Genomic DNA, 24,723 nt, shown 5'->3' with positions numbered 1-24,723 from the left:
ACTATGATATAACATAATCACTCGAATGATGACTAAATAGCGTATTGGGCATCTACACAGGGAAATATACCAAGGATATCGTGTTCAAAATCTTCAATGATATCAAAGTAGTGAGGATCCTTCAGCAAAAATTACGGGTCGTGCATTCTCAAAAATACACTGCTCAGAAGCTGTCCACTGGCTTTTATCAGCCATACTTGGCCTGAGATTTCGCATCAACGATGATCGTACCTCGGTCTATCACAAAAATCAGCCCAAGTCAAGTTCATTGGTCTAATTGAAAGTCTTGCTCCGTTATTCACCGATCTCGCCGGTGCTGTCAAGATCTGGAGGGCAAAACCTCCGCAAAGTCGATCCATACTACCTGAAAGGCATATATCACATCACAACATGAGGAATATCTTCAGAAACATAGTCGTGTAAAGCAATTCACTCCAAAGTCCCGATTGGGTCCCGTTGAAAGTGCAAAATTGCTGAAAATTTGATCTCGACATACATGACACAGTACAGCACTGGTTCGTGGGGGCTGTTAGAAGCAAAACGGCGTCCAGCTGCCATTCATTACTATATTAATCCCCCGTTCTAACTTGACAGTAAAACATAGCATCACAGAGTATCATCTAGGTGTAAGCTCCTCTCACTTCCAATAAATGAAGCCGCAAAATACCTTGCAAGGCTATCCTGTCTGCCAAAATAATTATACATGTATTCTGCTCGATTCGATCCTTCTGTAATGCACACAATCTCAGTGTCTTCGGTTAAAATTCCTTCGAACAGCAAGTTGAAGCAAGTTTTCAATGCACATCACATTCATGATAATCAGCTTCTTAACTAGCCACTTGTATTAGTCATGTAGGTATTGTAGGTCTCGACAAATATACGATGCTTCGTATAATAGTATATGCATCGTATTGTGTAACAAAGACAAAATCAATATTCTTAAATCTCAAAAACATATATCGAATTGCCGTACAACACATCCGCTCCCACTTTCTTTCTATTAAAAAAAAAGCTATTATTCCAACGGTTACCAATAGCATAAAAGACAGTACTCTCTTTCCAAGAGAGTACTTGTTTGAAAATCAGTTGGCCGCGCTATTAGTTAGCTCTCTTTACCTCGCAAAATATTCATATACGAGTTCCCACAATATTTCTTCTCTTCCTCCATCTCTACCACCTCCGCTCTATAACCCTACACCTCAGAACAGTCTTTTCGCAAAAAAAAGGACTTTTAAAGACGTCAAATTAACCACGCTCGACCTCAACTGGCTCAATATGCCCGATATATAACTTCTTGTCGGCAGGATTGAATCTCATATCACAACTACCCAGATATACTTCAAATCACATATTATTGGGTGACAACAACACATAAAACTCCATCACCAAATACTATCGATCTACTCTCTTATTTGATTCTCTTCTCGTCTATTTATCAATAATATCGAGAATGTCGCAAGATCTATATTTGACACCGCCTGATAGCGCCCCAATCATGGCGGCCAGCCTGCTACCAGTAGCTGATTATACGGAGGAGAAGAATGTGAGAGAAAATCCAGAGTTCAAAATGGCCTTAAGGGGGTATGTGTATTTCGAATGTGCAGCCTCGCAAAGCAAACTCAATTTGACTAACACATATTTCTTAGAAATGGCATTATCAAGCTTCATGGCACTTCCCCCGTTGAGGACTGGAACCAAAAGTGAGTACACTGAGTCTTAAACACCATGCTACTCAATCAATCTGGCTAACATTATATTTACAGAAAGCGCAAACGTCAAGATCTAGACTGGAGCCACCGTAAAGCCAATATTCCATCGAATGGGTACGGATTGACAAAGGAGGAAATGAAAACATACAGAGAGGGTTCGGACAAATTTGAGAACATTCTGGCAGCTCATGCTGCTTCAGGCGGTATTCCCTACGTAGTAGACCTTAAGTTATCGCTCGCAGACTACACAAGATTGTTCAGCGCTCGCGATTCGCTCAGCGCTCGCGATTCCATCTGCGAAAGCGATTCCATGCGCGAAAAACTCCCAACCGGTGACTCTCTTTTGGCTTCCCTCAAATTCCTCGAGCGTTGGTCTCGTCTAACGACACCAGTCTTCTCCAAGACAAAGCGAAACCCAACAATTGACAAGTGGAATGAGAATATCAAGGAACAAGATTTGGCATTGAGAGAGAGTGCGCAGTGGGGTCCGCTCTGCAAATTGTACGAGCAATGGGCTATAGATGAGACTAACTTCTACGAGCCCCAACACGACTCACTTGATAGTCTTGATTTTGATTCTGATTAGGAATTCTATATCATCCTACGCGGCTTGGTGAGTTCTAGTTTCTTGACATTATGGGTGATGAATGCTGATACTTTGATAGGCTTCTACCAAGGGGTCAATCGTATACGGCGGCAACACATCCTATAAACAAGATGCTTGGTTGAAAAGAGGCAAGAGTCCGTGTAATATTGGTCGGTTGGATAAAATCTATTGCCTGACGGAAGGCAACTGCGTACTCTTATCTAATCACTGTCAGATTAATAGATATGACTACGTATCTTGGAAGCATAAATAAATATGTAATGTCTAATTGTTAATTTTACCACCCGTCCTAAAAGAAATATCGCCAATGTACTCTTGGTGAATGATGTTGCACCGCATCCACCGTCTCCCCTTTTCCCCAACTTCGATAACCACCCGCATTCCAAAAAATATTACCCATGTCTAGATACCCCAAAATACAACACATGATCCAATTCCCGTCCTATTTTATCTCGTACTACATTTGTTGCCGATAGAAACACATTCGACGAAAACATGCCACATTACGAATAAATCACGCCACTTTGACACATTTGTCGATCGATATTATCTTGGGTCTTCCGATTGCTTCCTACCACCGGCAAGTAGATTTTGAGCTGCCAAATGAAAAGGATGAATATTCCCTATTCCAATTGCAACGATTTCACATTCTCTCGGTATTCCACGTTGACATATTGAACGACGACTTTATAGAAAGAATTCGCCATCAAGATATACCCTGTAATTATCACCATACGGATGGAATTTCATATTTTCATATTTCATACTATTCATCAACTAACCATCTATACAGACAACCTTCATCGATCTTATCTACAACTCAGATTCACTCCGTCACACATTCTCATCATGCCTCAACAGTAATCATCCCTCCGCCACCCCCAGACACAAGACATCAACATTCTCCCATGGTCCTGCTAACATACCCAGAATTAAAAACGACACGACTAGACTCAACAGCAAGAAAATTCCTTCCAAAGTCTGCTCATCTAAATTACGAAGTCGACTTGTTACATCACCAAGTACCCAAGACGATGAAACTGCAAATACTAGTGAGGAGGAATTATCATCAAGGTTAGAAAGATCTTCAGAGTCTACTTGCTCGGGGGGTTGTGGGAAAATTGGTGGATGTGAGAGAAAAGAGAAGAGTGTGAGTTTGGAGTTCTGAATGTTGGAAGTAGGGAAGGAGTGAAGGAGTGATTGAGAGGAACTGAGAGGGAAGTCGTGATGGGAAGGGAAGGGATTCTACACAGTTAGTTATTTGAGATGAAGCAGGTACGGATCTGGAGTGGCATTTTTTTGGAGTACTGATTTGGTAAAGTAACGTGGGTGAGGTTTCTAGGGGTTTGTTTCTGTCAATTTTTGGAGAGATATTATACCCGACAGAGTCTTCAAATTTATAACTGAATCATTAATATTTGCAATCTAAAGATTGTTTCTGAACATTGATCGTCACCAATTCTAAGCGCTTTCCCTCAATCAAGTAAAAGCTTTCGAGGATGTGGTGGAATTTGTAGGGAGCATTTCCTCTCGTCTTCATACTTTTATCTGAGAATTGTTGTTCACTTTACCATGGCTGTATAAACATCGCCATATCATTAACTTGAAAAGAAAACTACAGAAGGGTAATGACAATACAGTCTGATGAACAGAATCTTATATCAATATATACTGCTGCATTGCCTAGGTATAGTCACCTCTTCCAACGCTTTGCAATTATCTACTTATCAGTAGCGATAACTACAAGTATTTCGTCACTATTAACTGGTCCCGATCCTCTTATTGGCTGTTTTTCACTTTGAAAGCTCTCCATAGAAATGTTAGAAATCGATCACAGGGTTGCCATCTTAATTTTACATGACCAAGTTACATTCAAAACATATATTTTAACGAACAAGCAGCAACTTTACCCCTATGCAGGTAGATACAGGGTTGATACAAGAGTGGCTATAACAATGCGCACAGATTGGTGATATATTATGCGACTAAGCGAGGTGACTTAGGTAGGTGATTGGTGTGGCTACAATTGTGAGTTGTCAGAGTTCCAAAGAGGTAGGATTGTTTGAACACCTCAGAGTGTTGGGAGTATCGAAAGATTACACTAACGCTATTTGAGGAATATTTTCAACTAATCAGCTCTGAGCTCTATGTTACTGTTGCTGAGATTGTAATTCTAACATAGGGTAGGTCGTCCTATCCTGTTTTAATATCTAGATTGTTTTGGGCTGTCTGCAAATTGACGATACAACAAGAACTTGATGAAAGAGGAAGAGTATTAAGGGGGCATATAAAACTGGGAAAAGAAGGAGCGTTGCATGAACTAGTCTTGATAGCTTGAAGGTAGTGTTAATATAAAATAGTATACAGGACATCCTAAGATAACGTCTTTCTTCCGTCTTCGATCGTTTAAAGCATTGTATAATTAATTTACGTGGTCTTGAGTCAATTTTGTGCATGTATCATTTCGAATCTACCCTTTCAATTACTGAAAACACCTGCATTAGCAAGTGCGACTTCGAATTCGATCATGGCAAACAGAGTTACAAAAGGCAGGAAGTTGAAAAGAGCTAGCGAGGATGGCAATGAATCAAGATCAGTCAAGTGGAAAACGACGCATGACGTTCAAGAAAATGGAAACGAACAAATTGATATCGGTTCTCTCTTGATGAATACGGCAGAGGGAAAGTTGGTTCTAGATATCTTGAAAGTATGTCGGCTCTTTACGGATTATAACCAGATAATCTTCGGCAAGAAAAGGCTAATAACTAAAAACTCAAGGAAGGAAATCCAATGTGCTCGTGTACGGGTTGTAAAATGGGGAATCGTAGAGAACATAAAAAGGCAAGTTCATGTTCATTCATTTTCTACAGGAAAGAAACTAACCAATCAAAGCTGATCGCAGCTGTGGTGAATAAACAGGTGAGTCCATGAGATGGTGAGAGCTAGCCCACCAAGAAAGATGCTAATCAACAACAGAAAATATGGCGGTATATGAGTATAGTGCACTATTCAACAGTCCGTCTTGAGCAGAAGATTTCTGGTGAAACTCCTCTTGAAAACCCAAGATGTAGATTTTGCGCGGATACACCGAGTGTGAGTTCGTTTTCTTACATTTGAAGCGACAAACTGGAGCCAGCAGATACTAATCAATAATAGTGCCCTCTTCAGTATCAAACAATAGCATTTACAGGGCCCCCCGCGAACGTAAATAGCGAAAAGGTTAACGAAGAAGAAAAGAACCAAGTGGAAGCATCCAAGAAGGCCGTCGCAAGAGATGAGAAGCTATAGCCATTCGAAGCCAGTTGGCACAATGCACCAAATGCCAAAATAATACAAGGAAGAATCAGAATGTTGAAGGCAAAGTCTGAAGAGAGAAATTCGCAATTGTATCATCAATTCTTTTTCCAGATGTCTGAGTGAACATACTCTGCTGAGCGAGCTGAGCAAGGAGGTCGTCACAATGTAAGCTTAGTAATAAATTACTACAAGCATTTATTAGTCCGTGCACACATTTCCCCAGACTTCGCAATTTTACCCCTCCAACCCCTCTATTAATAATTCCTATCATTGTTTCGTGAACCCAATATGTCCACCAATTCCAACATATCAGCTATGGCTCCTATTAAAGAGTTTACCCTCATCGTCGCTGCGACAAATAAGATGGGAGTGGGTAAAGGAGGCGGGCTTCCGTGGACGGGGTTGAGAAAGGAAATGGCTTATTTTGCGAGAGTTACCAAGAGGGCTGGTCCTGGGGTATGTGTTGCCTGATTTCATTGGCCATCTTCTCTACCATTATTTCTGCCTGCGTAGCAATATATGCTATAATGTGAACCTCTCTGTATAGCTTTACATAACATACAGGTGGAGAATTGGAGCAGGGCCCTTGAATTCACACCCTTCTATATTCTCCACAGAGACGTAGAAGGGAAGGCTAAGCTATGCTATTCTGAATATTCTTCTCAGTCAAGGCCTATGGTTAGGAAATTTTGACAAGTGACAGAAAATACCTTAAACTGACCGAGGGGAATTTTTGAACAGAAAACAAACGCAGTAGTGATGGGGCGCAAAACCTGGGAATCAATTCCTCCTAAATTCCGACCTCTCGCGAATCGAGCAAACTATATGATCAGTCGAGCACAAATCTCTGATTCCTCAGATGTTGACCTCGGTCCCGATGCACATGCAGCAACAAGTTTGACCAATGCACTCGAAAAACTCGGATCGAGGAGTCAAGCGAAAGACTCGAATAGTGATGATGAAAAGGAGATCGACAGAGTTTTCATAATTGGTGGAGGACAAATCTATAAAGCTTCACTGGAATTGAAGGAAGCGAAGAGGATATTATTGACCAGGATAATGGATGATTTTGAATGCGATACGTATTTCCCGGTTCAATTGAATGAGGATGGTACTGGTAATGGATGGAGAAGGACGGATACTCAAGCACTTCGAGAATGGACTGGGGAAGGAGAGGCAGTGGAGGGAGTGAAGGAGGAAGGGGGCGTAAAGTATATCTTCGAGATGTGGGAAAAGGTTGAGGAACCATGAAGGAGAATAATAGAAACATGGGTTGAGCCATTGCTTTGAGATGAGTAAGATATAGCAGACGATGGAGTCAAAATATACCCCAACAATAGGATCGCTTCATATCGAGTCAACCAACCAAGAGCCATTTGATTTTCTTGACCACTTTCCTCCGCCCCTTGAAAGTTCGTTTTTGCATACATATACTTCCTTCAGCAACCACCCTGCGGCAAAACCAAGCAATCCATATTTCTGGATGCCCTCTACCCCTCGGATCTCGCTCAAATACCGCTTGAACCGCTGCATCAAAATAATTCTCTCTACTCCTATTTTCTAAAAACTGAGAAGCAAGCGATCTAGCAATCAATACCTCTAAACATCACAAAATACTCATTGTATACACCCATCTTCCTAACTTTGTTCTCTATATATCCACCCCACGAGAAAATCAACGACAAAATCTATCTCAACCGCGAAGCATTTACGCTAGACGTCCCAATTCTTTTGCCCTGTGGGAACGAAGGCACCGTAGATGGTGCGACGTGACTGATCATGAGAGCGACGAAAGAATAATTATGAGTTATTAAACCTATGCTACAAAATAAGTTCCCGAATTCAGCATCCGGCTTTGAACAAAGTATGGCATAATTGATTTTTTGAATCTCGACAGGACAAGTTGCTCGCGGAGAAAGGATTAGAATGCAATCCGACAGTCTATAAAAGATCAACTTGTCCGAGATCCTTGGGGTTCAAATTCCTAGGAGATTCTCGGTAAGAATATAGCAGGTGTATTATGTCATAGCATACTCCAACTTGCGAGTTGTTGTATCGAATAGTCAGTTCCACACTTTAAGCCTCGTTCTTTCAGGGTGACGGCAAAATCATCAAGTGATGTTGAACTTCAAAAGCACCTTCATATTCACAGCGATAGTCTCAGAAAGACCACCTGGTAGTTTGAATCTTCATAATATACTCGTACTCATAATATCTATTGAAATACCGTTCGCGATGGGGTTATATTCTAACTGTAGGCTTGAGTTCAATGTCTATTTGTTTGCGAGATTTGGAGAATATCTATTCCCTGAGTATAACGTGTACGAAAAGTCGTATGTACTTCTGAGAATATATCTCCAGAATGTGTAAGAAAGGCATCGTAAACTTTCAATTCGAGAAACCCCGGAAATTCAGCAGCCCTTTGATGATGAACAACTCCCGAAGTAACTTCTCCTTGTCTCGAGAATGAAAATCGATTTATTGTGCATATTTCATGCATCTAAATGCAGGAGCGTATGTGATGACTACCTAGGTGCTGAATATCACACACGGTTCTACGGATATGTGAATATCCTCTGCGTACTGAGAAACTTACCTAGAAAGTAAAAGACGAATGAAGTATATCTTAAGTAAATCTGTGCATTTCTTCCTCCTATTCATATATTCGGGTATCACATCTCTACATATCCCATCCACATACACCCATATGTATCGGGATCCTCCATCTGCAATATTCTTTAGGTTGATTTAAACTCGTAAATAATTTTCTTCTAATCACTTTTGATGTATTCGGATTTCGAAACGGGCATTTTTGTCTTTCTATTCATCGGTCTTTGTCTTTGGGGTATAGATTTAAATATATTAGATGTGACATGATGATTGAGGTATTATGATGTAGAGTTTATATGTGTGCATACAATGAAGTAATCATATTGTTAGTGAGCAGCTGGGTAGTTATGGATGTCTTGATGTCTTGATGTCTTGATTTCTGGATGATGTTGATATTGATCTTCGTATATCCTTTTTGCTTTTGCGAAGATATTGGATAGGCGCTAGATACTGAAAGCTGGATATCAGATAGTAGATAGATATATCAGGATTCTACAGCTACCACATTGTTCAGACATTCTGTTTACTATCTCCAGAGTATTGTTTACAGCACATATCATTTCATTTTGAACCTAAATCCGAGGCTACGCCTTGGTTAGATCCCCTCGTCAGCTCAATTCTTATTCATTACTTTCTCATACGTTCGTGATTCGTACTAGTGCTAATGTACATTCATTTGCCCTCCCGCCCCCTTACCAATTAAATCCATCACCATTTATTCCATGTACCATACAAATACACACGCATCTAAGAAAAGCTAAGTATCCTCTCAACCCCACATACCCTACAAGTGCATCTAAATTCATATTCTTCTCCTTCCTCTCTAGGTCCACAATCCGGACATAGAGTCCACTCTTTCTCTGACTCGCCCTCTTCCTCTCCCTCTCCATCTTCCTTCGCTTCTCCCGCAACTTCCCGCTCAACAACCCTCTCCACAATTTTCTCCACCTCCACCTCCACCGGAACCCTCACCTCTCTAATCACCTCCTTAACTCTAACCTCCGTCCTCCTCCCCAATGCCCTAAGCACCTCTTCCCAAAACTCCTCATTCTCACTCATCACCCTCCAAAGCTTCCCCTTCACCTCTCCGTTCCCTAGCATTCCCTCTAATTCCTGCACTGCAGCCTCCACCAACGCATTTCTCAATCCCGGATTCTCCGTCGTCGTTTTCCCATATATCCGCTTGATGCAATCGAAATAGATGTCGAGATCTGAGATTTGCGTATGCAGGGTGTGACGAAAGGATACCGCGGCGAGGGTTTCTAATGCGGGGATTTGCAGGTGTGAAGCGAGGTAAAAGATCTGTTCGTGGAGAGGGATAGAGTAGGTGGGGCCGGAGAGGTAGGTTGAGGATGAGGGGGAGGTGTTGGGTGGGGGAGAGGGGATCGAGTAGGCGGATGTGTAGAGATACTCAAGGAGTGCGATGATGGAGTCAAGGGGGAAGGAGGAGAGGTTGAGGATGCTGGGTTTGGTGGGGGCGCCGAACTAGGAGGGGGTTAGTGGTTTAGTGTTAAAGGGGAGAAGAGGGGATAGGGTAGAGAAACTAACCATATTACAAACTCCAGTATTATCAATCATACTCTCCAAAACCGGCGATTGAGAACACACGACTACTTTATGCGCATTCCAAACTCGTACACCATGGAAGATTGTCAAGTCGGAGAACCGTCCTTCAAGTAGAGCTCTATCAACCCGTGTCAGCTTCAATCGTGTGAAGTTGTTTTCCTTGACTCCATACTACTCTCTCCATTTGATCTTCAACCCCAAATAAATCAATAGCATTAGAAAAAAACTCATAAAAAAACTCACTCTCTCAACGCCAACAGCGGCCCCTCCAAAACCACTTCATTCTCCTCAAGTCCTGATTCTCTTCCCCCAAACTGGCCATTTCCACTTCCACTTCCACTCCCATTGCCCAACCCAGCATTTACATATCCTGCATAACCAGCCCCACCGCTTTCTCCTCCTACCCTCACACCGCCATCCCTCTCCTTTTCATCCAGCCCATCCAGATTCAATCCACTAATCCCCCTACCCACACTCCCTCTCCCTCTCCCTTCTGTATCCATCTCCCCTACCCTCTTCTCTCTCCTAATCCTCTCACCCTGCGCAAATTGTTCCTTCCACAATTGTCTAGCAACCTCTTCTTCCGTTGCATCCATCAATCTTCTCTCTCTTTCTATTTCCTGTCTTCCAAACTCTCTCGAAGAATAATCTTGAACGTAAAAAAAATGGGGTTCGGCCAGTTTGCAATGTGTAAGTATTTTCTCAAAAACGAGATCTGTGCACCCGTCGTGACAACACTTGACGGAGGTTCAAAGAAGCGCGTTGATGATAATTCCCTTTCCTTCCCTTTCTTTCCTTTTTGTCGATTCTTGCGCCTGGGTATCTAAAGTCGAATTTAAATCCAAACCCAAACCCAAACTCAGAACTACTGGAGAGTACAACCAATTTCCTTTTGTTGTGTATCTCTATCTCTCTTTACTCTCTTTCTGTAATGGAGAATTTTTTCGATACCTGGGAATGTTGTTTGCTTCGATCTCTGCTTCGATCTTGATCTCTCTCTAGATATCAAGAGTGTCGTTAATTTAAAAAAACTGAAACGCACACAAATTTCCTCTCAGCAACACGTATCAAAGAATCGGTATAAGTTTCCACGCGATGGGTTTATTTCATATTGATGAATTGAATGGTTGATACTCAAAGTAGGAAGTGCGTAATTCTTCTCGAATTGAGAAGCGTCCGTTTGATTGGTATTTATTGTAGCGAGGGAAAAGGTGAAGTGAAGTGAAGTGAAGCAATCGAAGTGAAATTCACTTCACAATCAGAACAACCCAAGGAAGTTGAAGAAAAGAACAGAGAGAAATTTTATTTTCTCAAACATATAAAGCAACTACCTATGTACTCCCCAGAGAATAATCCCACTGGTCCAAGAAAGAAGAGAAAGGAAAGGAAAGAAAGTATGTATGTATGTATGCGTGCATATATGCATGTAATATATGCCTGTACAGATACAGATACAACATGTACGTTTCCGTAATATGTATATGTAAATGCGAATGTAAATGCAAGATACCTACTCTACCTCCCATCCTCCCATCCCACCATCCCACCATCCCACCATCCAACCAACCTACGAAACCCAACCCAACACACAACCCAACAAGCAAACAACCAAAGAGAAGCCCTCTACAAACCCCCTAGAAACATCCCCAAGATACCCAATCTTTGCTCTGCATATCTCCCGCTACCTGCCCACCTAATTCCAATGTATGTGTATATATACATATATTTACACGTATAAAAACATTCCATCTGAATATGACAATTCGTGAGTTCGATTTCTATTTTCCCGAATTCCACTTTCTATTTCAACGGGATTCCAAGACAGAGAGAGAGAAGAGAGAGAGAGAGAGAAGAGAGAGAGAGAGAGATAGGGATACCTACCTACCTATCTAGTGACTATCTATATACCTATATAGCACTTACTTCACTGCCTCATTGGGAAAGTTTATACTCACTGTGATATCTGTGATATATTATATATTCTGAGATCCAGTTGAGGGGAACCTTGATATCGGGGTTGGACGTAATGGTTAGAAGATGTTGAGAGTCTATGGAGTAAAGTTAATAACTTTCGCAGGAAGTACCTATGCCATGTTGCATTTATGCCTGTCCGTCGAGACGCACAAGTGCGTATTCAGTATATTTTTTCAAAGTAAATCAGAACAGACATCAATAAATATTGCATTACTCCATTTATTTATTAGATAAAACGATTAAAGAAGCCAAGTACCTACTACCCCTAACTCCATACACAATCTTACACATACCTTCCCCCGCCCAATCCTCATCCTCATCCTCATCCTCAATCCCTCATCCAACCCAATCTCATTTAAAACATCCACCATCCCATCATCACTCACAAAAACTTTCTAACTCCCCACTCACCAATCACACCTGCCACTCCAGCCCCCACAACAATCCAAGTCCATTCATTTTTCAATTCATCTACACGCGGCCAGAAACTATTCTTCTCCATCTTGTAATTCTTCAAATCCTTTGCTTTTTTCAAATCTCTCTCCTCATACCTCTCTTCCTGACTCTTCTCATTTTGTCCATCTCCTCCTACATATCTCAAGAACGCGTAGTTTGCAAGAGGAGCCAGAAGCATGAGAGGATGGAAGATTCCTGCTCCGTAAAGAATGAGTGGGAAAGAAGCATGGATAAGTGCATCTCCTAGATAGCTATGGAGGGAGATTCATGTTAGTTGTGTACTGAATAATCAAGTAACGACCAAATGAATGAGGAGAGACGAGAAAAATACATACTTAGGATGTCTAACAATACTCCACACACCATCTCTCAACAATCCCACCGTTCGTTCCTTTTTATGACTCTCCAACTGCCAATCCGCACCGGCTTCCAAAGCAAATCCCGTCGTGAAAAGAAATACCCCAGCCGCATTAGCCAGTTGCCATCCCGGATTACCAGGAAGTGGTTGGTTTCCAATCAGGACCTCGGGCGCCGCCAAACTCATCGCAAACGGAAGCGCAATGATAGATTGCACGAGCGCTTCAGGCAGAAATGTCGAAAAGAGTGTTTTATTCCAAAAGTCTCTCGTTTTCGGTAAAGAGGTATAGCGCGCGTCGTCTTCACCGCGAGAGATGGCTCGCGATGTGATGCGGTAGAAGAGACGGAGAGACCAGGCTGTGAGACCTGCCATGATGAGTTTTTGAGGATAGGCGAGATGGGTCCATGTTTGTGAGATGTCGAAGTTGTGGCGTTCGAGGGCGAGGGTCCAGGAAGTGATGAGGGGGCCGAGGGGCCAGAGGATGTCTTTGAGATCAAGTCGGTTGGTGAGACGAGCGATGGTGTAGGAGATGAGTGAGAGTGTTGTGTTGGTGGTTAAAGCGGGGAGAAAACTGCGTTGTAGTAGACCAATTGCTGTGGCGTTGACTTGTGGATTCCATGGTGGGATAATAGAGGAGTTGGATCTGAAACGATCTTGTTCTGAGACGGCAGAGTTGGAAGTGTTATTCGTTGATGCCTTGCCTGTCATCGGCCGTCAATTGAAATATTCTTGCTTGAATTGAGCAACGGACAGGAAAGCTTACCCAGGCTTGCCAAATTCCATTTTGATACCTTCTCTGTTACTTTCTCAGTAGGAATAGGATGGCCTCCAAAATGAGAGGCATGTGTATCTTGTTCGGCCATATTCGATTTTACTCTACCTTAATGCCGTGTTAGGGTAGATGTGTGGAAACTTCTCATATTTTACGAATAAGAAATGCTTTCTCTACTTCAACATCAAAGAGCTCCTTGCCCCTCATTCCAAAGAACGTCGTTTCAATGACGTTATGGCTCCACCTACCTCTCGGAGCTTCATTCCGTCAATGATAGCTGCAGCTTACTCCATGCAAAACATTAGAGATTTAATCTAAAAAGGTACCACGTTATATGTATATATCGTTCCCATCTAAGATTCATCATATCATATTTATCAAACATTCCCGTCACGTATGGGTTTTCAAACGGAACTATGAGCTGGTCTCAATCGAGAACATGGGATGAAGAGAGTTGTAATTCTACGGTTGTCGAAAAGTTCAAAATGGTAAGTTGAAATGCTTAGTCAACCCCCACCCAATCGCTCTATCTCTAGAACCTCATCTACTTCGACTTAGCCAGATACAGTACTGCAGAAGATGTACTTCAGCATTCATTCAAGTCTAAAGATCTAATTTATATTCTGAATAACATCTCTACTGTACCTCAACAGCTTTATCTGCGACCCTCGCAACATCCTTCTCATCTCCATCTCTTGTTTCAGCCTCCTTACTCAAATCTCCCAATTCCACCTCTACCTCTCCATTTCCTACACCTCTTCTTCCAACTCTCCCCTTCTCAACCCATCTTCTCCAAGGACCGTAGAGTAATACACTCGCGCCTCCAAATACTACGAAAGCTCCACAAATACCCCCACCAATAACATCGAAGTGATCACCTGCAGCATTAACTCCATCCCAGAAAGGTCCTGTTGAGAAATTCGCTATTAGGGAAAGTAATTGGATGACTCCAATGCAGATAGCCACGAGGACTGTAATGCCAGTTAGGACGATTGAGTAGTAGAGAATAGCTATTGTGTCGCGGGCGAGAGAAGTGGATGTGTAGAGAGTCATCATTAGTGCGCCATCGGTGGTGTCGATTAGACACATACCAGCTGTTATTTTTGTCAGTCCAACGCGTCTCAAAACTTTCTATTATAGATTATGATTCGGACAATGCAAAAAGAGGAAGGCAATCATACCAGTAAATAAGACAGGAAAAATCAAGATTAGCCAAATGTTAGTTCCTTTAGCACCTTCAACAGATGCAATTCCCAAAACCGCAATCTCACTACTAGTATCGAAACCTAGTCCAAACAGTACGCCCAGAGGGTACATTTTCCATGGACGATCGATCACTTTGAAGACTCTTCGAAGGACTCTCATCATGATTCCTCCGCCATCAAAGCCTAATCCCGTTTCGCCTCCATCTCCATCGACTTCTTCCCTCAGAACTGCTCGTAATTTAACCACCAATTTCCATAAAATCCATGCATTTCCAATTCCAAGTATAATGAGTACACCAGCAGATACACCCGTGCCGATAATTCCCCCTATATTACTGAAAGAGTTGAAGCGTGACTCAAGAGCGCCAGAGGTGGCTGCGACGACGATACAGGTTATGATTACGATGGTAGAGTGGCCTAATGAGAACCAAGTCCCAACTGTCACTGGTTGAGATGTATGAGGCGAGCCGGAAGCGATGAGACGACGGGTCATCAGATCGATGGCGGATATGTGGTCGGCATCACTGGACTTGATGAGTCGGAGTTTTAAAATGGAGCATCACATGATCATGAGGTAAGAAGTGGTTTTGAAGAAACATATATCAGAACTTACAGAGCATGTCTCAAGCCGAATGTATATGAAAGTACAGCAGATGAAGATAGAAGTGGATGAGAGCGTAAAACAATAGCCACTGCCACCCAAACAATGATATTGATAAATACCAAGATGGATATGATCCTAACTGCGGGGTAGGGCAGGAAGCGAATTTGAGGGGGTAAACGAGCAATCAAGGGATGAAGACATGTTGGCGGTCTAGGAGACATTTCAAAGGAAGATGAGATGCGAAGAAGATACTTCCTAACCGAAACATCCAGTGAAACAAGTACAATTGTACCAAACAAAAGATGAAAATTTGCAGAAAAAATATTGAAGTTGAATACCCCACCATTGCCGCCAGTGTTGCAATATTTGGTCTATCAAGGTCAACGTATCAATCCTAATCGGGGACCGCCGACTGAACATTGATAAGATAAAGAAACTTCATTACCTATTCTGATCGAGTATGCTTCATTGAAAAAGACTTGGCATGAGAGTCCAAAGTTCAACATTGAAGTTGAGGGTATCTTGTGTCGACTTCAGAATCAATTCGAGCTTCTCTTCTGTGTGCAGAGCATGTAATGTAGTCAAGTGTTTGCTCGATGGAACCAAGGACAGCATTCCCGTTCAATTGATTGAATTGCGCCACCAAGCATATGGAGAGATGGCAGAAAGCCTCAATCCCAACCACCTTTTTGATCTCAATTCCGTAAGAGTCGAGACCCGTAAATGGTATATGTGAGAACCAATGTGGAATTCAGAAATGTAGGAGAAGGTTTTGATGAGATGCAAGGTGCTGAATAAGTAACCAACCGTCAAGCATTTTTTGCGTGTGACCTTGATAGAAGTCGGCCAAGAATAACCTTGAGAGGTTCAACATGTCTTGGTGAATGTGAATGTGAATGTGAGTACACGGTATGCATAATCTGTATTGTAGCACTGACTGACTAACACATATGAACATGGAGCATTACCTCCTTTATCCCACGATACGAATTTCAAACGTCTTCTATGGAGGTCCAAAAATATGATATCACCAATGGGTTCAACTTCGGCTGTTGACATCTTGATCGAATTATTAAATCGTAGCAGGTATCGATGCTTGGTACACTTCACTCCCACAACCGCCATGTGGAAATGGTAACATCATAACATCACAACTAACATCATAAGTAACCACACGTACTCCTTTCCGGGCCGAATAAATCTCCTTATTCTTTCATCAAGTTTCAAGCCGAAGAAAGTGTGGAAACTCCATCCATGAAAAGCTTCAAAGGTTGATCCACTACCATGCATGTAACGGATTCCGATTGTGCCGCCAAACATCTAGATGATTTCTTTAATTAATTTGTTGGTTGTCAGGGGTTTGCTTTGATTGTTTTATTTTCTTTCCGGTGGACATAGATATCGAGAACTTTTAGTGCGGGGCATGGGATTTTGGGAATTTTTGATAATGATGATGATGATGATGATAATGATGTCATTTTGGGGGAGGATAAATGTTAGAGTGAAGAAAGAATTCAAACACCATAACATCTAATAAAGGTGATAAGTAATAAGTATATAAATAGATGAATACGCAAATACGTAAATGCATATATACTAAATACGTAAATATATAAATACTGAATACGTAAATACGTAAATACGTAAATACATAAATACATACATACATACATACCCAAATACATAAATGAATAAGTAAACAGATAAGAAGGCTTGATAAAATCGAGTAACATAATATATAATTCATATAACACACAATACATAACACAACACAACACCTACCCAAGCATACATCTATCGCAACTATCAAGGTCCCCATCTTCCTCATCATCATCTCGATGCATCATGATTCCATAATCAAATTATCAAGCATTACGATGTCCCAACCTGGTAAGGAGAGAGTGAACGATCAACCGCAAGCAGGTGGGGTCTTCAGGAACGTCATTGCTTCATTCGTACTTTGAGGTCTGCCCCGCATTTAGTGCCCTTCAGAATTTCAGATAGTACGCTGAGAGAAAAAGCTGCAAGCGTCTATCTACTAGATACGTACCTACCTTGTCGGAATCTCGGAATCTAGTGCCTTCTTTTTGTCGAGACTTTGAGATCCTGGTAAGGTGAGACTGAGAAAAAAGAATAAATACAAGTCATCTTCCCCTCTTCCTCTTCTTTTCTTCTTTTCATACATACAAAAACTTCTTTTTTCAAAGCTTCAAGAACAACCATCTCTCAACTCCAACTCTTCCTCTTTCATAATACCCAAACATAAACACAACGCTCAATCATCATGCCTATCTCCATCCCAAAAGCTGATTCCCTCAAGGACCTCTTCTCCTTGAAGGGAAAGGTTGTCATCATCACCGGTGCTTCCGGACCCAAGGGAATGGGTATTGAAGCCGCACGAGGATGTGCCGAGATGGGAGCTGATGTCGCCATCACATACTCTTCCCGTCCTGAGGGAGGTGAGAAGAACGCCAAGGAATTGGCCGAGACATATGGTGTTAAGGCTAAGGCATACAAGTTGGACATTGGTGATTATGCCAGCGTGGAGAAGTTGGTTGCCGATGTTGTCAAGGAATTCGGAAAGGTCGATGCTTTCATCGCCAACGCCGGTAGAACTGCTGATAGCGGTATTCTAGATGGAACTGTTGAGGCCTGTAAGTTATTTTCCCATCGCTACTTTTTCTTTGTAATGAACCATTGCTGATAACCATCTTCAGGGAACGAGGTCATCCAAACCGATCTTAACGGAACCTTCCACTGCGCAAAGGCTGTTGGACACCACTTCAAGGAGCGCGGAACTGGTTCCTTTGTCATCACTGCTTCGATGTCCGGTCACATCGCCAACTTCCCACAAGAACAAACCTCATACAACGTTGCCAAGGCAGGATGCATTCACATGGCACGCTCCCTCGCCAACGAATGGCGCGACTTTGCCCGTGTCAACTCCATCTCCCCAGGTTACATTGACACCGGTCTTTCCGACTTTGTCGACCAAAAGACTCAAGCTTTGTGGAAGTCCATGATCCCTATGGGTCGTGATGGAGAAGCCAAGGAGTTGAAGGGTGCCTACGTCTACTTGGTATCTGATGCTTCCACCTATACCACTGGAGCTGACATCGTCATTGACGGTGGTTACTGCTGCAGATAAATGTATTATATCTATTTTTTTTATGACATGACTGGGATGAAAGGAATGGCTGGGTTCTGGAGTTTGCCACAAAAAAATGATGGCTGATATTTTAGCGATTTTCGATTGAAATAAAAAGCAATTTTTTCTCGAGAACATTCTTCCTTTGAGTGAATACACCATGATTACATGTGATCTAAACAGCTTCAAGTGAAAGTTATCTATATTTTATATGTAATTTGTAAATGACTGCATCCTGACCCGACCTGAACGTTATAACTAACGCCCCTAATTCAACATGTTTTGTACCAGATATCCAAGTCATTATCTCACTTTGGCTCATTCATTCCGAATTTAGAGATACCGGTATTCTCCCTTTTTCTCCATAACTTATAATCGACTCCTCTCATCTCACCTCTTCCCGCCTGACCCACCTCACATCCTCAAACTCAATTCTCCAATCGATAGGTCCCTATACTATCTTCCACTTCCTCCCCTTCTTTGCTCATTCTCCTCTTCCCTCAACTTCTTCCCTTGACTTCTGGAACCCGTGTAAAGCATAATAATCATCCTCTAGGATTCTCCCTCCTTGCTCATTTCTCATTTTCCATTTTGATTTTCCATTTTCATTTCCCATTTTCACTTCTCACTTTCATTTCCCATTTTCACTTTATTCTATAACTACTCCTACTCCTACTTCTACTTTCTACGCTCAATCCCAATCCTATGGGAATAGCGTTGCGTTAATAGCGATAGCAGAGGATAGAGAGAAGAGAATAGCAAGAAGAGAATAGAAAGTAGAAATAAAGAGAGAGATTCATAGACTTTCACCTTCACCTTCACCTTCACCTTCACCTTCATCATATGAAATCCCCTATGCCAATCACAATCATACATTACAATCACACATTACAATATCACATCACAATATCACATTACAATGCCCCATCAAAATACCACATATTAATTCCCCTATTCCAATCACAATATCACACCTTCAAATACCTAGCGTTCCATACCTACATACCTACATTTTCATAAACCAGAAGAGAAAGGGTTCGATTATTTCACCTCCTTCACCTTCACCTCCTTCACCTTCACCGACTTCATCTAACCACGCTCCAGAAACTGGAGGTAGCATAATATTGTATAGTACAGAAACGGGTAGAACAGAAAATATATCACAGGGCCAAAACCACCATACAACACAACACAGCACAGTGAAAATAATCAATCCCCATTCTAGTAAAACATGATATGATAGAATGTAATAAAATCTATCTCATCTATCTAGATGTATAACTAGAAATCTAACAGACTTTTATAGTATCTATTTACTCCGCTACCTACGGAGGTAGACATATGTACGTAGTTGTGATTCCCAATTCTCCATTTTATCCGCTGAAAACGAAATGAAACGCCTACTACGCCATGCTATTTTGTAGGTATCTAGCCTTCTATCCTTCCTTCTATCCAACTATACATGAGATTATCCATCGACTAGCCAATAAAATTCATAGACGCTTCGTGTTTGTGTTTTGAGTCGTCGTGGCGTGAAGGTACATACTTGTGAAATACGACGGAAAGTGTGTAAAAATGGCAACGCTACATCATCGTCCATATTCATACCCATATCCACATAAACCACAGAGGTTATCAGTTTCTACCACCTCTACCACCACCTCTACCACCACCTCTACCGCCTCTACCACCTCTGCCTCCACTCCCGGCACTTCTTCCCTCACCACCACCACCACCACCACCACCTCTTCCTCCTCCATGTGGAACTCTAGGAGGATCTGGAATAATAGTCAAACCTGGAGTACCCTTAAGTCCCATCTTTCCCACAATGCCTCTGTAAAGCGTTGGCGTCTCCGGTGCACCCAATCCCTCCTTTGCATAAATATTGCCTTGACGGACTAACTCCGCATTATCCCACTTCATAAGTTTGAGATGATTCTTATAGTACCCTAACCAAGCTTGATATGTTTTGGAATGATTATCCATCTTCGATGCGATTCTTAAAACATCGTTGGCAGAGCTCAGATCTGCGGGTGTTGGTAGGAATTGGATTTCTTTCAACGTCCATTTTGGAAATGCTCCTTCGGCATCTGTGACGATGAATACGCCGCGACCTTCTTTGCCAGCTCTGGCTGTACGACCTAAACGATGAATGTAAGATTCTTTATCGGCTGGAATACCGACTTGGAAGACGTTAGTGACGCCCGGGAAATCCATTCCACGAGCAACTACGTCTGTAGCTACAAGAACACCATTTTTGGCTTCGCGATAATCGTTTGTGACTTTTGTTCTCTTACTTTGAGATACACGAGAATGTAATGCGGTGATGAGTGGGAGATCTGATAGTTGAGAGAGAATATCGGCGTAGAAATCTACAAGGGCAGCGGTAGGCGCAAAGACAATAGCCTTGAAGCTATCCTTACCTTCCAATTTCATTTCTTCACGAATAGAACCTACCATTGCTGGGGCCACATCAGAGAAATTTGGAACGGTAACAAGATGTTGAGGAACACGTTCATGGGTATTGACTTCTCCCTTAGGAATGGTGGAAATGAACTTGTAATCTTTGGAGAGAACTAAGTGAGCGACCTTTTCAACATGAGGAGCAATAGTGGCGGAGAAAAGCATTCCTTGTCTGTTGGTTTTGGCCTTGTCTGGGAGACATCTGATAATATCTTTAATGGCATTCATAAATCCCATATCGAGTAATCGATCTGCCTCATCAAGAACAATAGTATCGAGATTGCGGAAAGCATCGATGATTCTTTCATCATTAAGATGGTCGAATAATCGACCGGGAGTAGCAATAAGGATATTACAGCCCTTCAAAATATTTTTCTCCTCTGTAGATTTATTGGTACCACCGATGGCAAATCCAACCTTATAATAAGGAAGACGTTGTAATAATTGACTCGCTTCCTTTGCTATTTGTTGGGCAAGTTCTCTCGTTGGTGTCATGACTAACAGAGAAATTCCATCTTGAGGACGTCTCTGTTTGTTAATAAGTGTCTGAATTGCAGGAATAAGAAAAGCAATCGTTTTTCCAGTTCCAGTCTTAGCCTGTGCCAAACAATCCGCGCGTTCTGAAAGTAAGGGACGAAGAGTTGCAGCTTGCACCGGCATCATATGGTCGAATTTCAAGTCTTCAGTAATGGTCTGGAGAAGAATTGGGTTGAGAAGATTTTCAGCACCGAGATCTGCGAATCGTGGAGTATCAAGAGGGACTGCAGTGGTAAGTGGAGGAGCGGCAACTGCAGCCATTTCTTCTGCAAAGGATGTAGAAGTAGAAAATGCTGCATTTTGGATAGGTGATGCATTTTGGGTAGGTGATACATTTTGAGCCTGGCTGCCTCCTCTGGCATTCCTGGCATTTCCTCTGGTACTTGCTAATTGAGAAGAATAACGACCTCTACGAGGTTGCTTTCTAGCTCTAGGGTTTGGTGGAGATGACATTGCAATTGTAATCGAACGTAGAAATCCAAGGCGATTGTGGTTGATAGTTTTGTAAAGAGAAAGCATTGAGAGAGCCTGGACTTTTTGAGTTGGGGTTGTCAGAATTTCTTTGTTGGAAAATTTCCTAATTAGTGAATAAGGCTAACATCAGCCGTACTTCAGCCTTGTTCATTACGTTTGATCTCAGCCAATAATCTCATACTTTACAAAGAGTTTATTAATTCCTCGACTTAAGATTCGTTGCCTTGTTTTATATTGTCTTATTTTTAGGTACTGTGAATGTGAATCAAAGAATTTTTACCTACATGAATTCTAAGAATAGACATTTCTGATGTCCTCAGATTTATCCTTTTTAGAGAAGCATTTTGATGCAGGGCTTTACCAAAACGCCTGGTATCTACCACCTGTTCTCATACTCCATGGAAATAAGACAGCCAGTCCAGTATACTCCCGTTCCCCATCTTGAACGCCAAATATTCAGTGTAAATCTTGATTATGCCTTGCTTTTCTCTTGCTCATGCTTTTTCTCCAATTGCTTCTCAATCAATTCCGCGACCTTCTTTGAATCGATCTCCATTTCTCCATCACCTTCTCCTTCGCCGATTCCTCTTAATGACCCAAAAATCCAAAACTCCTTCAATTCTCTAGTCAACTTTAAGAGGTCTTCTGCTGCGCTTGTCTGCTCATACAGTTATTAGTGATACCCACTAAGCTTAACCCCGGATACTATAGAAGCTAGATGAATGAAATAAGAATATACGTACCAAGGCATTACTCTCAACCTCCATTCTCAATCCCTCAGCAGCCGCAGTCTCCTTCGTAAATGCATCTTCATTAGGTAACGCAGCAAGCTTGACAAGATTTTGGAAACGGATAAGAAGAGCAGCGATAGCACGTTCCTGGCGATCTGTAAGTTCGTCAGCTTTGGATCTGCGTAGTTCGGCTTGATTATCAGCTGAGCCATCGTTGTGAATAGGTTCGTATTTCTGGACTGTATCATTTTGACTCGGTCTTTCATTTTTGGCAACTGGTTCGCTGGCTGCTGTGACTTCGTTGTTGGCGATTATTCCCGTGGTTGATGCGGCTTCCTTGTTGGCAGCTGGCTCGGTGATCGCTTTGACTTCATTGGGCAAGTTGGGGCGTGGATCATCTTGGTGCAACATGCCATTGTCAAAGACTAGTTCAGGTAGTCCTGCGAACTCACTTGCTGTGACTTCGTCGGGCAAGTTTGGAATTGGATCATCTTGATGCAACATGCTATTGTCAAAGACCAGTTCAGGTAATTCTGGGAGTTCTGGGAATTCTTGAAATTCGTCTGCGTTGAGCAAGGAAAACCTTGATTCATTCCCATTGTCTACAAGATTTTGCATGGACACATCATTCTGAGCCACTTGTGCATAAGGATCATTTTGGCGCAACGTTTCGCTGTTGGGAACTGATTCCGCGGTTGCTGTGACTTCGTTGGGCAAGTCTGGTATAGATATGTTTTCAACATCTAAGTACACTTCCATGTGTCTATTATTTTGGGTCATTTGTGCAGAAGAACCCTCTTGGCGCATCGTGCCGTTGTCGAAAACTAGTTCGTTGGCTGCTGTGACTTCCCCGGGCAAACCGAGACTTGCAGCCCCTTGATGCGGCGTGTGATTGTTGAAGGCTGGTTCAGCGAATCCTACTACTTCGTTTGCTGCATCTTCATTAAGCAAGCTGGGGTTTGTGATATTTTCGCCAGCAAATTCAATGGGAGATTGTAGATGCATGCTAACTCCATTGTAGGGTAAAGCGCTTGATGCATTTCCGCTAGTAGAATCAACGAGTAGTGGATGCATGCCAACTCCGTAGTAGGGCAATCTAGTGCTTGATGTATTTTCATCAGTAGACCCAACGGGCTGTAAAGGCATGTTAAGCCCGTAAGTCAGAGCGCCAATGGGTTGAGAAGGCAGGATTCCGAATTGATAGCCACTAGTGTAGGGCATGGCACTCTCTGGACCAGGCATCCACGACATAGGCTCAGTCGCTACGGCGTCGATAGATTGAATCATAGATGAGTCGGAGACCATTGGCCAATTGGTCATGACGGAATCACTTGATGGTATCCTAGAATTGGGCCCAGGGCCAGCAAAATTTGATGTATCGGTGACGCTGGGTTCATTGATTCCAGTGAGATAATTTGTAGGATGACTAGCCGGCGCTCCAGACATGTGCTCACTACCAGGAGGAACCAGGAAGTTGGCGGCATTGGCTTCATTGATTCTGATGGAATCATTGGCCATGTTGTAGTCACTCGAGATCGTTCCAGACATAAATCCAGGGCGAGAAGGGGCTGAGGAATCGATTACATTGTCTTCATTGACTATGGTGGAATCACTAGTAGCAAATGAATTTCCGGAGACCGTTCCTATAATTTCATCGCGAGAAGAATTCCAAAAGTCGCGATCACCAGACATGTTGAATTCGAGTTGCGTTTGCTGTGTTATCGATTTCGTTCTGGTCGATTTCGTTTTGGTCGCTGTCGAAATCGTGATTGTATTGATTGTTCAAGCCGAAGATTGAGTGCGTTGAAATCATGAGAGTTGTAAATAAATAGAAACAACTTACCAGTTAAAGCAGCTGTAGTCTGCTGCGCACCTTCCATCTTGATTAAAGAATATATAATTACAGTTTGCAATTATGCGATGCGATGCAATGTGGGAGTGAAGTGAAGTCTAAAAAGATAGAGTGAATGTGAAGTTAAAAAAGGAAAGCTTGAAGCTCTCTTATGCAAGGTGCCCCTCTTTTAGTGTGCCCCACTTAAGATTCACCGTTCGTTCCCAACTTCCCCCCTTGCCAATCTATTTGATTCGCGCCCCGCAGTCATCATTGTTGTACTTGTTGTCGTGTCAAAAGTTCCGAGTTTTTGGATTATTAAATACATTTAATCGAGCACATTCATTCTTCTCTTCAATTAAGTCTTACAGTGTCACAAAC

General features: G+C 42.2%; 10 protein-coding genes across 10 annotated transcripts; 5 read left to right on the top strand and 5 right to left on the bottom strand.

The window, feature by feature from the left end:
- Positions 1-1,450: 1,450 nt before the first annotated feature.
- Positions 1,451-2,295, top strand: Bfra_007784 (uncharacterized protein; the record flags this gene model as incomplete). The annotated part of the gene is made up of 3 exons (XM_037338153.1): positions 1,451-1,581; positions 1,647-1,700; positions 1,764-2,295. The coding sequence occupies 3 exons, from the start codon at positions 1,451-1,453 to the stop codon at positions 2,293-2,295; spliced, it is 717 nt and encodes a 238-aa protein (XP_037190216.1).
- A 633-nt stretch (positions 2,296-2,928) lies between these two features.
- Positions 2,929-3,484, top strand: Bfra_007783 (uncharacterized protein; the record flags this gene model as incomplete). The annotated part of the gene is made up of 2 exons (XM_037338152.1): positions 2,929-2,972; positions 3,178-3,484. The coding sequence occupies 2 exons, from the start codon at positions 2,929-2,931 to the stop codon at positions 3,482-3,484; spliced, it is 351 nt and encodes a 116-aa protein (XP_037190215.1).
- A 1,359-nt stretch (positions 3,485-4,843) lies between these two features.
- Positions 4,844-5,604, top strand: Bfra_007782 (uncharacterized protein; the record flags this gene model as incomplete). The annotated part of the gene is made up of 4 exons (XM_037338151.1): positions 4,844-5,023; positions 5,209-5,235; positions 5,293-5,409; positions 5,473-5,604. The coding sequence occupies 4 exons, from the start codon at positions 4,844-4,846 to the stop codon at positions 5,602-5,604; spliced, it is 456 nt and encodes a 151-aa protein (XP_037190214.1).
- Positions 5,605-5,901: 297 nt separating this feature from the next.
- Bfra_007781 (putative dihydrofolate reductase protein) lies at positions 5,902-6,864 on the top strand (the record flags this gene model as incomplete). Its single annotated transcript, XM_037338150.1, has 2 exons — positions 5,902-6,069; positions 6,355-6,864. 2 exons carry the CDS (start codon positions 5,902-5,904, stop codon positions 6,862-6,864), a joined length of 678 nt encoding a protein of 225 aa, XP_037190213.1.
- Positions 6,865-8,970: 2,106 nt separating this feature from the next.
- Bfra_007780 (putative btb poz domain containing protein) lies at positions 8,971-10,385 on the bottom strand (the record flags this gene model as incomplete). The annotated part of the gene is made up of 3 exons (XM_037338149.1): positions 8,971-9,708; positions 9,772-9,907; positions 10,033-10,385. 3 exons carry the CDS (start codon positions 10,383-10,385, stop codon positions 8,971-8,973), a joined length of 1,227 nt encoding a protein of 408 aa, XP_037190212.1.
- Positions 10,386-12,145: 1,760 nt separating this feature from the next.
- Bfra_007779 (putative duf1295 domain protein) lies at positions 12,146-13,440 on the bottom strand (the record flags this gene model as incomplete). The annotated part of the gene is made up of 3 exons (XM_037338148.1): positions 12,146-12,470; positions 12,555-13,278; positions 13,341-13,440. The coding sequence occupies 3 exons, from the start codon at positions 13,438-13,440 to the stop codon at positions 12,146-12,148; spliced, it is 1,149 nt and encodes a 382-aa protein (XP_037190211.1).
- Positions 13,441-13,985: 545 nt separating this feature from the next.
- On the bottom strand, positions 13,986-15,379 carry Bfra_007778 (putative high affinity nickel transport protein nic1 protein; the record flags this gene model as incomplete). The annotated part of the gene is made up of 3 exons (XM_037338147.1): positions 13,986-14,443; positions 14,531-15,078; positions 15,168-15,379. 3 exons carry the CDS (start codon positions 15,377-15,379, stop codon positions 13,986-13,988), a joined length of 1,218 nt encoding a protein of 405 aa, XP_037190210.1.
- A 1,986-nt stretch (positions 15,380-17,365) lies between these two features.
- Bfra_007777 (putative mannitol dehydrogenase protein) lies at positions 17,366-18,439 on the top strand. Its single transcript, XM_037338146.1, has 2 exons — positions 17,366-17,812; positions 17,876-18,439. The coding sequence occupies exons 1-2, from the start codon at positions 17,443-17,445 to the stop codon at positions 18,304-18,306; spliced, it is 801 nt and encodes a 266-aa protein (XP_037190209.1). The 5' UTR covers positions 17,366-17,442; the 3' UTR covers positions 18,307-18,439.
- A 1,502-nt stretch (positions 18,440-19,941) lies between these two features.
- Positions 19,942-21,759, bottom strand: Bfra_007776 (putative atp-dependent rna helicase mss116 protein; the record flags this gene model as incomplete). The annotated part of the gene is made up of 1 exon (XM_037338145.1): positions 19,942-21,759. One exon carries the CDS (start codon positions 21,757-21,759, stop codon positions 19,942-19,944), a length of 1,818 nt encoding a protein of 605 aa, XP_037190208.1.
- A 493-nt stretch (positions 21,760-22,252) lies between these two features.
- Bfra_007775 (putative mediator of rna polymerase ii transcription subunit 22 protein) lies at positions 22,253-24,203 on the bottom strand (the record flags this gene model as incomplete). Its single annotated transcript, XM_037338144.1, has 2 exons — positions 22,253-22,438; positions 22,524-24,203. The coding sequence occupies 2 exons, from the start codon at positions 24,201-24,203 to the stop codon at positions 22,253-22,255; spliced, it is 1,866 nt and encodes a 621-aa protein (XP_037190207.1).
- Positions 24,204-24,723: the final 520 nt, after the last annotated feature.

Source organism: Botrytis fragariae, assembly GCF_013461495.1.
Source record: "Botrytis fragariae strain BVB16 chromosome Unknown tig00000112, whole genome shotgun sequence".
Classification (NCBI taxonomy): domain Eukaryota; kingdom Fungi; phylum Ascomycota; class Leotiomycetes; order Helotiales; family Sclerotiniaceae; genus Botrytis; species Botrytis fragariae.
This window is presented reverse-complemented; position numbering and strand designations above follow the sequence as displayed.

Bases quoted from the DNA above. Each gene is read 5' to 3' on its own strand.
- Bfra_007777 (XM_037338146.1), top strand. From the start codon at position 17,443: ATGCCTATCTCCATCCCAAAAGCTGATTCCCTCAAGGACCTCTTCTCC. The intron at 17,813-17,875 runs GTAAGTTATTTT...AACCATCTTCAG, and splicing joins AGATGGAACTGTTGAGGCCT to GGAACGAGGTCATCCAAACC.